General features: G+C 40.8%; 1 protein-coding gene across 8 annotated transcripts in view; it reads left to right on the top strand.

Moving 5' to 3' along the window:
• The first annotated feature begins 3,880 nt into the window (after window positions 1–3,880).
• ABI3BP (ABI family member 3 binding protein) overlaps window positions 3,881–12,616 on the top strand; it is a 288,504-nt gene continuing 279,768 nt past the window's right edge. For all 8 annotated transcript variants that reach the window (XM_059890043.1, XM_059890042.1, XM_059890036.1 and 5 more), the window contains exon 1: window positions 3,881–4,041. In XM_059890043.1, coding sequence (XP_059746026.1) covers window positions 3,963–4,041 — 79 coding nt within the window. In that variant the 5' untranslated portion in view covers window positions 3,881–3,962. The remainder of the gene's footprint in view (window positions 4,042–12,616) is intronic.

The raw sequence follows: 12,616 nt of genomic DNA, 5'->3' as shown, positions 1-12,616 counted from the left end.
TGCTGCTAAGTCACTTCAGTCGTGTCCGACTCTGTGCGACCCCATAGACAGCAGCCCACCAGGCTCCCCATCCCTGGGATTCTCCAGGCAAGAACACTGGAGTGGGTTGCCATTTCCCTCTCCAATGCACGAAAGTGAAAAGTGAAACTGAAGTCGCTCAGTTGTATCCGACTCTTAGTGACCCCATGGACTGCAGCCTACCAGGCTCCTCCGTCCATGGGATTTTCCAGGCAAGAGTACTGGAGTGGGGTGCCATTGCCTTCAGAAACATACCACATACTCCTGGCCTACCCATTACCAACATCCCCTATCAGAGTTTGCTACCATTTGTTATAACTGATGAACCTCCAATAACATATTGTTCTCATTCAGAGCTCATATTTTACAGTAGGGTTCATTCTTGGTGTTGTATACTCTTACAGGCTTTGAATAAATATGTAAAACAAAAATTTTCATAGGTATTGGTGATAATCAATTTGATAGTCTACATCTCACAAAAAGTAAATCTTCACATTTTTTTATTTCCAGAAAAATACAGACACAAGGGCTCATGACACCGGGGAGACCTAATGAGTGTGTACAAATTATTCAACATTCATCATCTCCAATCTATCCATGGGCAGAAGGTGAGTTTTCCTTAAAAAGTGGTCTTACATGAATAGAGACGCAGATGTAGAGAACAAACTTGTGGACACAGCAGGGGAAGGAGAGGGTGGGCCGAACTGAGAGAGTAGCGTGGAAACACAGGTTACCATATATAAAACACATAGCTAGAGGGAAGTTGTGGGGTTTCCCTCGTGGCTCAATGGTAAAGAATCCGCCTGCCAATGCAGGAGACATGGGTTCAAGTCCGGGTCAGGAAGATCCCCTGGAGAAGGAAATAGCAACTAACTCCACTATTCTCCCCTGGGAAATCGCATGGACAGAGGAGCCTGATGGGCTACAATCCATGGGGTCGAAAAAGAGTCGGACATGACTTAGCAACTAAACAACACCAAAAGTGGAAAGTTGCTGTCTAACACAGGGAGCTCAACCTGGTACTCAGTGACAACCTAGAGGGGTGGGAAAGGGTGCGGGTGGGAGGGAGCTTCAGGAGTGAGGGAACATGTATACTTGTGGCTAATTCACATTGTTGTATGGCAAAAACCAACACAACATTGTAAAGTAATTATTCTCCAATTTTAAAAAAAGTAGCCTTAAATCCTCCAGTGGTTACATGACCACAGCCCTCATATTTTTCTCCTTGAGCATGACACTTGCAATGCTTCTGGAGTATTTGTCTACCTCATGTTTGGGTTGGGACTCTGTCACGACGGAAAACTTTGTTGAAAAGGTAAAATGGCTTCTCTGACACGGTTGGTTTCTTCAGGGCCTGCCTCCTCCCAGACTTGAGGAGAGCTCTGTACTTTCTGTGTCTTCACTGAATGTTCCTTGTCCTACTTGGTATAGTCAGGCTACCAATTTTTTCTGACAAAATACTGATCGGAGACTGACCTTTGTTTAATTAGCCCCCAGTCAGTTCCAATCTGCAAATAACAATTGCTAATGTAGGCCTGATTTAGCCTGCAGGCCAAGCAGACGCTGATGCTTGAATTCCATTACTTAACCCTCCAGGCCTGCCCCTCACAATGTTTTGAAGAACCGACCTTCTTTTCAATATTTCTGCTCTTTCTTACCTCCCTCAAAAAACCTGTCATTTCCTGCTAGTACAGTGGCCTCCCTGGCTTAACCCGATGGCAATGGATATAGAAGCAGAGTCAGCAATGCCAACTGGATGAGTGTCTAAACTGGGGTTTGAGCGAGCTGCCTATTCAAGTAAAAAATTAGAGACGAAAAAGACCTGTTAAATAATCCAATCCCCCCTCCCCCTGTAGCTGGTGCCAGAGCATTCCTGTGCTGAAAGCTTAGCCCGGGCCAGCTCTAAATGACTTTAACAATGTGCCTTCTCATACTCTATTTGGAAGATGGGGCTGTCTCTTCAATTTTTCTTTTTTCTTTCAGTAGGTTTTTTGACTAGAATTTCATTGGACCACCATTATTCCATTTGCCTTTTACTGTTTTGGTTCAGCTACAGCAAACTTGTGAAATAAGCTGTTTTCAAAGGGTTGATATAAATGCACTGGCAACATTTGAAGTACTTTATTAACCTGGTCACTCTAGCAATGCCTATATTTAGGGTCATGTGATGCAGAGGGAGAAGGCACACTTGGGCTTTGGAGGTTGATGGACCTGGGTTAGAACCAGAGTTCTGCTTATTGGAGGAGGTACTATTGTCATTATTTTTGTTGTTTTCATTGATTATCGTTGATTAAATTCTTCCTGTGAACCAGGCACTGTGGTACACACGGTCCGAAAGCGCCACCAGCAAACTTGTGAAATTGGTACTGTCATCTCCATCTTTCAATTTCAAGTTTAAGAATGATGAGTAGAAGTTCTGGGCTTAAATTATCTGTTTAAAATGCCAGCTCTGGGACTTCTTCAGTGGTCCAGTGGTTAAGATGCTGTGCTTCGACTGCAGAGACTGCAGGTTTAATCCCTGCTCAGGGAACTAAGCTCTCCCATGCCACATGGCCAAAAAGTAAAATAAATAAATAGGGCCACGATTTAAAATATAAAATAAAATGCCAGTTTGATTGCTTGGGTGACCTGGGGCCTTTTACTTTACCTCTCTGAGTCCAGTTTCTCTGTCTGTAAAATGGGGGTAATAGTGGTGCCTGTATCCTGGATTATTTTGAGGAATAAATATAAGTAAATGTGAATTGATCACATAAGTGCTGGGCACAGAGCAAGCCCATCAATGTAACCAGTGTCGATGAGAAATTAAGATGTAGACATTTGTTCGAAGGCACACATCATCCTAGTTTATACCCAGTCAGTTTCACTCCAAAGCTCATCCAAATTGTTAACCATTAGAATACACGGATTTGGTCAGGATTGTTAACCTCCCTGGGGCTCAGTTTTTCTCATAGGTGAAATATAACTGGGATAATATAAGATCTTTTGTGTAATCAGTGTGAGGATTAAAATGCAAGAATATAGGTAAAGACACTATTACAGAGCCTGTCCCAGAGCTGGGGATCAACTAATGATAGTTATTCCTCTGTATCTCTGTATCTGTATATATACTCTGTATATATCTGTGTGTATATCTATGTATGCCTATGAATACCTGTGTAGCCAATGGCATTCTCTCTTAAAAGTTTCTCATGATACTGGAACTTCAAAATGGTTCAGATTGAATTTTTGGAAATTTACTTTCATTTGAAAGAAGAATTGGGGCTTCCCTGCTGGCTCATACGGTAAAAAAATCTGCCTGCAATGCAGGAGACCTGGGTTTAAACTCTGGGTCAGAAAGATCCCCTGGAGAAGGGAATGGCTTACCCACTCCACTATTCTTGCCTGGAGAATCCCATGGACAGAGGAGCCTGTTGGGCTATAGTCTCTGGGGTCACAAAGAGCGGGACACAGCTGAGCAACTAAGACTCTTTTCTCTCTACACTAGATAATTAAAAACAGTTTTCTTCCTAATACAGTTTTATTTTATATTTTTAACATTCCAATGGTTTTAAGGATATCTTTTTTTTGATATTTAAAAAGTTTTATCACATGTTTCAAAAGTTCCCAAATACTTTTTCTTTCATAAATATATATTGACCATAATTCCAAGTTTTATATCATAGAGGGAAGAGAAGAGACAAACAGTTACAACCTAGGAGGAAATGTGATGATAGGTTTTTTGCTGTTATGCCTTTCTCTCTCTCTCTCTTTTCTTTTTTTTTTTTTTGGTGTGTGTGTGGGAAAGGGTGTGATGTCATTTTGTCTCCACCCCCTGTGAGTAAGCCCACGGCACAGCTAAGTGCAGCCGCCCGCCTCTGTCATCAGGAGACAGTCCACTTAAATGCAGCTCCAGGGTTGCGGGACCCCCACCAGAATCACTACCCGTGTGAGGTGGCAAATGCAACATGCTCTCCAGCTTGGGGTGTCTACTTCTCTGTGGAAGTATTGCACTAGCTCTGGGAAATGCACAGAAATTGCCAAAAGGCAAGTAGCTCTGATGTTTTGTGTTTTCAAAATGATGTTTGAGATACTAGCTTTTAAATGTTGAGATTAAATGGGATCTGCTTTGACAAATGGGGGGATTTGAGTTCTTCTCAGAGAGTCACAGTTCAAATGTGAAGAGAAGTAGCTTAAACTTTTGCTTTTCTCTCCCCCTCTTCTGCTATGTACTTTTCAGTTGCATCTCTTTATTGCAAAAAATGCAAACCAACTTCTTTCTGGCTTTAGCCGTGTTCACGGTAGCTTGAATGGTATAGTTGCCAATTACAGTACTTGTATATTGAATTGTATTGTATAGACGGGTATTGTAGTCTGTTGAAAAGACTCGTTTGGTGTTTTTATACCTCAGGGACTAAACCAGTACTAGCTGAATGTTTGAAAGAAGCTAGTTGGAAACCTAGAATCGTTTTGTGTAAACCTCACACATACCTGTTAGCTTGGAGGCTAGAGGATTCTAGGCAGGGCACACCAGTGAAGGACAGTCATGAGCTATGATGTAGACACTTTTTCTCTGGTGGAGTTTGGAATAGGGTTTGATCCGTTGGACATGACATCCCCCCTTTCCTTGGCTAAATTGTTCTCATTTTAGTGTTGGTATTCTATTTACAAATGTCATCAGAAGAAAAGGAAAATGTCTTAAACAGACCTTAAAAACTACCTCTTGAGCCCATCACACCAAAAGCAACGGTTGCCTCTCTCCTGTCTTTGAACATAAATGTTGTTCTTTTTTTTTTTTTTTTTTTTTTGTTCCTTTGTGGAGGCACTTCTCTAAGCCAACTCCAAGTCTGTGAAAACTTTTTATGGTTGCAGACTGCTGCAGTCAGCAGGATTAGGAAAAACAGGCTGGAATTTATCATACAGTTATGATGGAAAATATCAGAGACAATGCAGCTATGGGCTTGTCAAAACCCTGCTGTGCTCAGAGTCGGAAAGAGAGTCTGCAACTGAAAAGTACATAGCAGAAGAGGGGGAGAGAACAGAGTCTGTTCAGGTCAGAATATCCAAAGATCCTGCTAGGTCCTCCCTCCGGCTGGTTTGCTCCCAGATCATCTTGTCCCAAGTGAAAATCATTCTCTCCTCAGTGTGTTAAATGAAACTTGAATCCAGAGTGTGAAGGCTGAAGGGTTTGGCTCATTGATATTTCACATGATGATGTAAAAAGCAATAAAAAAGGCTGAGTAAACCTTCTTGACTCTAAGATAATTCTGCAAAAATAAATAATAAAAGAATTAAGATGAAAATATACACTATTAGATATTTTTCTTCCATCAAGTTTTGTTTCTCGATCATTGTGAAAAGTGTTTAAATAAGTCAATCAGGAGCCTCAAGCATTCAGAATTAATTATTCCTACTGCTAAGATAGTTAACAAGGACTCACCATTTGAGAAAAGTCTGCAGATTTTCTCAGGCTTAATAACTACAGATGCTTTTATTTTACCTTGTACTTACTGTGTAGGGGTGATAGCCATGATTTTGTGACTGCAGACTTTTGCAAATTCCAAATGCTTTAATTATCATGTTGCAATCACTAGATACAAATCTCTTGACACAATCTTCCTTTATTTGTTATGGTAAAAAGAAAATTGTTAAAAATAGCCACAAGATAAATGTCTTGCCCATTGTACTTTAATCTGAAGAATTTTCATCCAGGTTTCTTTCGTAATTAAAAAAAAATCCATAGACCAGTAACTTGAAAAAACTATCAAATTAATATAAAATAAATGGCAAGTCTCCTTGTCACTAATGCTATGTTTTGTCTTTATCACCGAAGCTGCTGAGGGTCTTTCTTTTAGAGGAAGCCACCTCTCTCAAACTGCATTCCCGGAATAGGAGTATTGCCCTCAGAAGGGGTTTGGGGCAGGCATCTGCTCCCCATCAGTAACCTGGGGACCATTCATGCTTTTTCTGTTCTGGGGGAGTCACAGCAGATTTTAGAACTTGACAGGTTCTGAAAATTTCTCTGTGAAGAAAACTGTCCCACTTTTTCAACTGATTGTTTCCCAAACTCATTTGACTAAGAATCTTTCTTCTAGTGGAATAGTTATAATATTTTGTCAGGGGCTTAACTTTCACATTTGAGGAAGAACAGAACTAAATAAGAAAAAAAAAAGATAAGTTTTTTTTTTTCCTTTTCTTTTTGCCTTCCTATTTTAAAGTTAATTAAATATCATTTGTCATTTATGAAGAGGATAGAATTTTGAAGCTAGAAAAGATGACAGTGATCACCTAGGCTAGGGTTCCCAGATATTTGGATTCGTGGACTTGTAAAATAAATATATATTTTGAGTATCAGGTTTTTATTATAGAGGACATACTTGAAAGCTAGCCATTTTAAACAGATTTACAAAACAAATGATTTTATACAAATAAGCCCATTGTTTTTATTTTTTTCATTTCACTACAGACTGATGAAAGCTTCATCATAGGCCTATAATTGGGAACCACGGACCAGTATAACCATTTTATAAATGAAGATACCCAAAGGCAGGGAGATTTAGTAGTTTTCCCACACTGATAGCAGAAACAGAACTGGATCCCAGGTTCCTGACTGAGAAATCTATGTTTGGCCCTGTTTCGCTCTAGATTTTAGGAGCTATATTCTGCAATGTAAATGTGAATGCTGTCCTTCCCTTGAGTAAGAGGGTTTCTTATAAAGATTTTAAACATTATCTTAATCTTCACGTGTGTAGAACATGTCTGCTGGGTGTGTGTGGGGGGGCATATAGTTGATAAATATAGCTGGCTATTTATAGGAAAAAATTATTTTTTAAATAAGAGATCACTTGTTACATGTCTTATGCCTATTTACATACATAACCACATTCTTTGTTATAGAAAATAAGATACTGGAAGAATATTTCTTACTTTTTGAAAACTTAGAATAAAGTTGGAGACTATTATTAATGGAGTAGGAAAATGGCAACCCACTCCAGTATTCTTTTCTGGAAAATTCTATGGGCAGAGGAGCCTGGCAGGCTACAGTCCATGGGGTAGCAAAAAGTCGGACACAGCTGAGCATACATACTTACATACCTTATTAGCAGACCTCTTCTCCTCTCTACCCCTTGATGACTATGTTCTTTGGCAAATCATTTATTTGCCTTTGCTAAGCATGTCTTATCATGTGTAAAATGGGATTAATGATAACTATTTTGCAGTATTGTAGGAATCAATGAGCTAAGAGTTGCAAAACTTTCAGTAATGGGTCTGACATATAACAGGCATTCAAAAAATCGTCTATTGGGTTGCATAAAAGTAGATCAATACTGAAAAAAATACGCACACCAAATAATATGTGATCTGTGTCCAAAGTGACACACATCTAGAAGGGTAGCAAATGTTCTTGGCGAAAGGTGGGGCAAGGGAGTTGTGTTGCTCTACAGGGCAATGAGAGAAGGACTCTACTGTTTTTCAGCCTGGACTTCCTCAACCCAATGTTTGATTATCAAGTTCAAACATTGCTTTTCTCTATGGAAAGCTGCACCTTCACCTTAGGATCAACTTTTCTGTGGGGACTGGGGAAGCCTCACACAACCTCCAGGAAAGATCCTCCTGAACTTGTGTTTCAGGAGGAGGTTTAGACCGTAACACCCAGGCCTTGAAGAAGAATTCCCACATTGTTTGACACCCTTGAAAGCCCCTGTGTTGCAGATACCTCTAGGATACTTTATTCTTGGCACCATAGAACTTTTCTTTTCCCCCTGGCATACAGGCAAAAATAAAAACCACAGAGAACAATATGCAGTGATGAGAGCCAAGAAAAGCTTATAATGGGACATGTGAGGCTTGACATACCTCTTTGCAGAAACTCCTGTGTTTGGAAGATTGCAATCAGTCAGAAAGCAAAGACTACTATTTCTAGCTAACTTGATCAGTCCTCCTGATATAGGTGTGAGGAAAACCAGAGAGGAACATTTCAGATACACATGTGATCAGATGATCCAAGGGTGTGAGGTCATGACTTGGGTGTGACTCTTGGCTTGTGCAAAGGGAAGAAAGAGGCAGCCCTTCGTCTCAGGTTCTTACCCGACAAGGTAGAAATCTCTGACTCCAAGGTGAAAAATCAGAGCAGATGATGATAATAATAACTCTCACAGCTATTAACAACTCATCTCTGTTATTATAGATAACATTATTTGAGCTCATATCGTTTGTGGTAATTTACGGCTATGTTTTTTTAATGTGGAAAACTAACTAAAAGCTTGATGTTTCCCTAAACAGCAGGTACTTTATTACTCTCAGTTTACAGAGCATAAAATTTTGCCTCAGAGTGTTTGCCCAAAGTCACTCAGCAAGCAAGTGGCAGACTGTGTCTTTAATTTCTATGTAACATCAGCTCCCTGTTCTACATAAAGATGTGTTCATTTGTTCAAGTAACAAACTGTATTCCGTGTATATGCAAAGCTGAGGTGGGAAGACAGGGCGTGATACCCGTCTTCCTAATCAGTTGATGGAGAAGACAGGGATGTAAAAGAATAATTATGCTACAGAGACAGCATCCTCTGATTTGACTGAAGCACAAAGAAACTTGAAAATAACCAGGAAGGACCCAGACCAGACTGAAGGGGCCAAACATTATGAGAAGATAAGGCACCTAAGTAGAAGGCTGGACCTAAAGAGAATGTTAGTTATTGATTGTTGCACAATAAATTACTATTCTCTCCTCTGGCCATGCAGCTCCAGGGGTAGCTGCATGGCCAGAGCCTAGGCCACCCCCAGGGGCCACAACTCGACAGGATTAATACTCAGAGGGGAAGCCAAGACTAAGTTGACTTAGGACACGACTGTGTTTTCCTTCTCTCTGTCTGTCTTGACTCCCCAAGATCGATTACAAAGCAGAAGTAGCAGGTTGTCTTTGGAGAAGAGGGTCTTATGTCTTACTCTAAATTTTCCCAACTACTCACTTGAGGTAACAGCTCTCACTTTCCAAGGAGCTCTCCCAACCTCACTTTGACGAAACAAGAATGTGTCACTCCAATGACTCAGTCCATTTCTGCAGAGGGTCCTTGATACCTGTAAGGACCCAGGGAGAGTCTTTTCCATCTTGGAACAGGGAATTTGGGAGAAGAATAATGTGGGCAGGCAAGGAATTCTGGTGGATGGATTCTGCTTTTATCAGAGTAGTATACATTTATGTAGTGGTGAGACTGTATTAAAGAGTACATTGGAAAAATATAGTTCTGTTAGAAGAAAACAAGTTTGAAAACCACAGGGGAATTATTTTAGCATCTTCTACAACTCTGAAGTTTCTGGGCAGTTGTATTGATTTGTTTGTCTGTTCAAGCGCTGCCTACTAGATAAAATGGATTGAGATCCAGCCCCTGTGATAAAAGAAACATGTATTTGAAATGTAAAAATTGATCAAGTATAATTTTTCTTTGATGGTAAGAGTATCATGTTGAGAATCCAGTGCTTAAAAATAAGGTTCCTCTCGGCTTCAGGGCTTCCCAGGTGATGCAGTGGTATAGAATCTGCCTGCCGATGCAGGAGATGTGGGTTCGATCCCTGGGTTGGGAAGATTCCCTGGAGGAGGAAATGACAACCCACTCCTGTATTCTTGCTGGAGAATCCCAGGGACAGAGGAGCCTGGCGGGCTACAGTCCATTGGGTCCCAAAGAGTCGGACACAACTGAGCACACATGCTGTGCATGCTGCTAATTACACATTCACTAGTTTCGTTTTATGACTGCTATATCAGGCTATAAAATACTAACTATTTAGGAATTGTAGTCTCTCTCTGTCTCTCAAAAGTTAATGAGGTACAGGGTAGCACTTGAGAATAGACAAATTCATTAATAACTGTATTATAGAAAAGACAGTTAAATGCTTTTAAAGGTTAATGTGAGCTAAGACAAAAGTGAGATGTCTAATGAAGGGAGGGCCATTAAGAAATGTGACAAACTATTCTGCATCGTCATCCTCAGAAAGACTTCCCTTTTGCCTGATTTGCTGATTGCGATTTATAAAAGCAAGTATAAAAGAAAGGGAGAATATTGAAAGCAAACAGATGAACTTAATAAAAGTGATCTAAAAATAAATGTAAAATTTAAAAATTAACAGGATTATCTAATGAGACATTACTAGAATAGTAAAAAAAATAGTATCAGCCAAAGAATGAGCATGCTAAAATAAAAAAAAAACAATGTTTTAAATACATATTCTATTAGAATCCCATTTAAAGAATATGATAACAACCGTGTTACTGTGTATCAGGCATGCTGTTTAATGCTCAGTGTTTATATACACAGCCTCATTTTATCCTCACACCTGTGAAATATATTATCCCCATTTCACAGATTAGGAACTAAACCTAGAGAGAATGTTAGTTATTGATTATTGCACAATAAATTACTACAAACTTAGCAGCTTAAAACATCACACATTTAAAACAATTTTTATTTTTTTATTTATTTATGGCTGTGCTGGGTCTTCATTGCTGCAGGGGTTTTTCTCTAGGTGTGAGGAGCAAGGGTTACTCTCAAGTTGCAGTTCGTGGGATTCTCATTGCAATGGCTTCTCTTGTTACAGAGCATGGACTCTAGGGCAGTAGTTGCTACTACTAAAAAGTTGCTGCATGTGGGCTCAGTAATTGTGGCTCCCAAGCTTCAGAGTCCAGGCTTAGTAGCTCAGCCGCATATGGGATCTGCCTGGACCTGGGATCAAAGCTGTCTCCTGCATTGGCAGGCTGATTTTTTTTTTTACCACTGAACCACCAGGGAAGCCCCCATCACATATTTTTTGTTTCACAGTCTCTGTGGGTTAGGAGTCTGAGTCGGGCTTAGCTGGGTCCTCCCTTCAAAGTCTTTCACAGGACTGCAACAAAGGTGTCAGCCTAGCTCAGGTCTCATCTAAAGGCTCAACTTTCAAGTTCTTGTGCCTATTGGTAGACTTCAGTTCTCTGAGGATCCTTGGTTTGTGGACCTCATTTCCATACTGGCTGTTGGCCACAGGTTACCTCTGACCTTTGCCACATGGGCTTCTCTGTAATGGCTGTTGCTTCATCAAGGTGTACAATCCCAGATGTGTCTGCAGGAAGGATGTAGATTACAATCCCATGCAGCTTAATCATGGAGGCAGCAGCCCACCTTTGCTATATTCTATTGAATAGAGGCAGCTTCCTGGTGCTGTCACACAAGACGATTACAGAGTAACAGGAGATGGGAATTATTGGGGGTTATGTTAGAGTCTACCCATCACAAAATAACCAATGACTGCTTGAAGTCACACAGCTAGTAAATGATACGGTGGAACAATGAATATGCTCTGCTTAGTGGCTCAGTTGTGTCTGATTCTTTGCGACCCCATGGACTATAGCCCACCAGGCTCCTCTGCAAATGGGGATTCTCCAGGCAAGGATACTAAGTGGGTTGCCATACCCTCCTCCAGAGGATCTTCCCAACCCGGGGATAGAACTAGGGTCTTCTGCATTGCAGGCGGATTCTTTACCAGCTGAGCTACCAGAGAAGCCAAGGAATACAGGGAATCTAACTGCAGAAAATAACACTGGTTTGAGCATTAACACCCCATCTACTTTTCACAGAGTTCAGTCTTTAGTGGCAAGTGCCCAGCAGGCAAACTGCCAATTTGTCTGCCTCCATGGTTGGAGTTGTAGGGAATCTCTGAGAACTGAGATAAATATCTTGCTAGTCAAAGACTCAAGGTAACTATTCAGCACCCAATGTAGACCATGTTTTCTATATACAAGAGACAAGTCAGTGCCTAGATTCCTCAGGTGTGGCCAGTCCCATGAAGAGCAGTATGCAAAGTAAATGTCCCCCAGATAGAAGCTTTGCTTTCCTTATAAGACTCAGATGCCATCATCCCTTAAAAAGAGAAAACATAAGACAAAATTAAAATTTTCTTTGACAAAATGTACAGATATTCAGCAATTAATACTTATGATGTTGATACAGCCTTCATAAAATGTACTTCTGAAACATCACTGAGTGGCTTTTCTAGTAAATGGAGGAGTTGTTATAAGGTCGAATGAAACTTTTGTTTGGAGGATGAAAGTATACTCTGGCAGTGGATGAGATGGAGACAACTGGATAAACTAAAAGAGCTTCTTTCAGATCCTTTTTGGTATGAATAAAACAATTCTTCCATATGTGCTAGGAAACAAAACACAAAAAATGTAGGTTATGCACAAAATATATTCTTAGCATGGCACCCAGACTGCTGCTAAGTCACTTCAGTCGTGTCCGACTCTGTGCAGCCCCGTAGATGGCAGCCCACCAGGCTCTGCCGTCCCTGGGATTCTCCAGGCAAGAACACTGGAGTGGGTTGTCATTTCCTTCTCCAGTGCATGAGAGTGAAAAGTGAAAGTGAAGTCACTCAGTTGTGATTGACTCTTCGCGACCCCATGGACTGAAGCCTACCGGGCTCCTCTGTCCATGGGATTTTCCAGGCAAGAGTACTTGAGTGGGGTGCCATTGCCTCCTCCAGGCACCCAGACTATGCAGAATGTTAATACTAGAATACCCTGTCGAGTAGGGCTTCCCTTGTAGCTCAGTCAGTAAAGAATCTGCCTGCAGTGCAGAAGACCCGGGTTTGATCCCTG

Source organism: Bos taurus, chromosome 1 (assembly GCF_002263795.3).
Source record: "Bos taurus isolate L1 Dominette 01449 registration number 42190680 breed Hereford chromosome 1, ARS-UCD2.0, whole genome shotgun sequence".
Classification (NCBI taxonomy): domain Eukaryota; kingdom Metazoa; phylum Chordata; class Mammalia; order Artiodactyla; family Bovidae; genus Bos; species Bos taurus.
The sequence above is the reverse complement of the archived record's forward strand: the minus strand, read 5'-3'. Positions and strand labels throughout refer to the sequence as shown.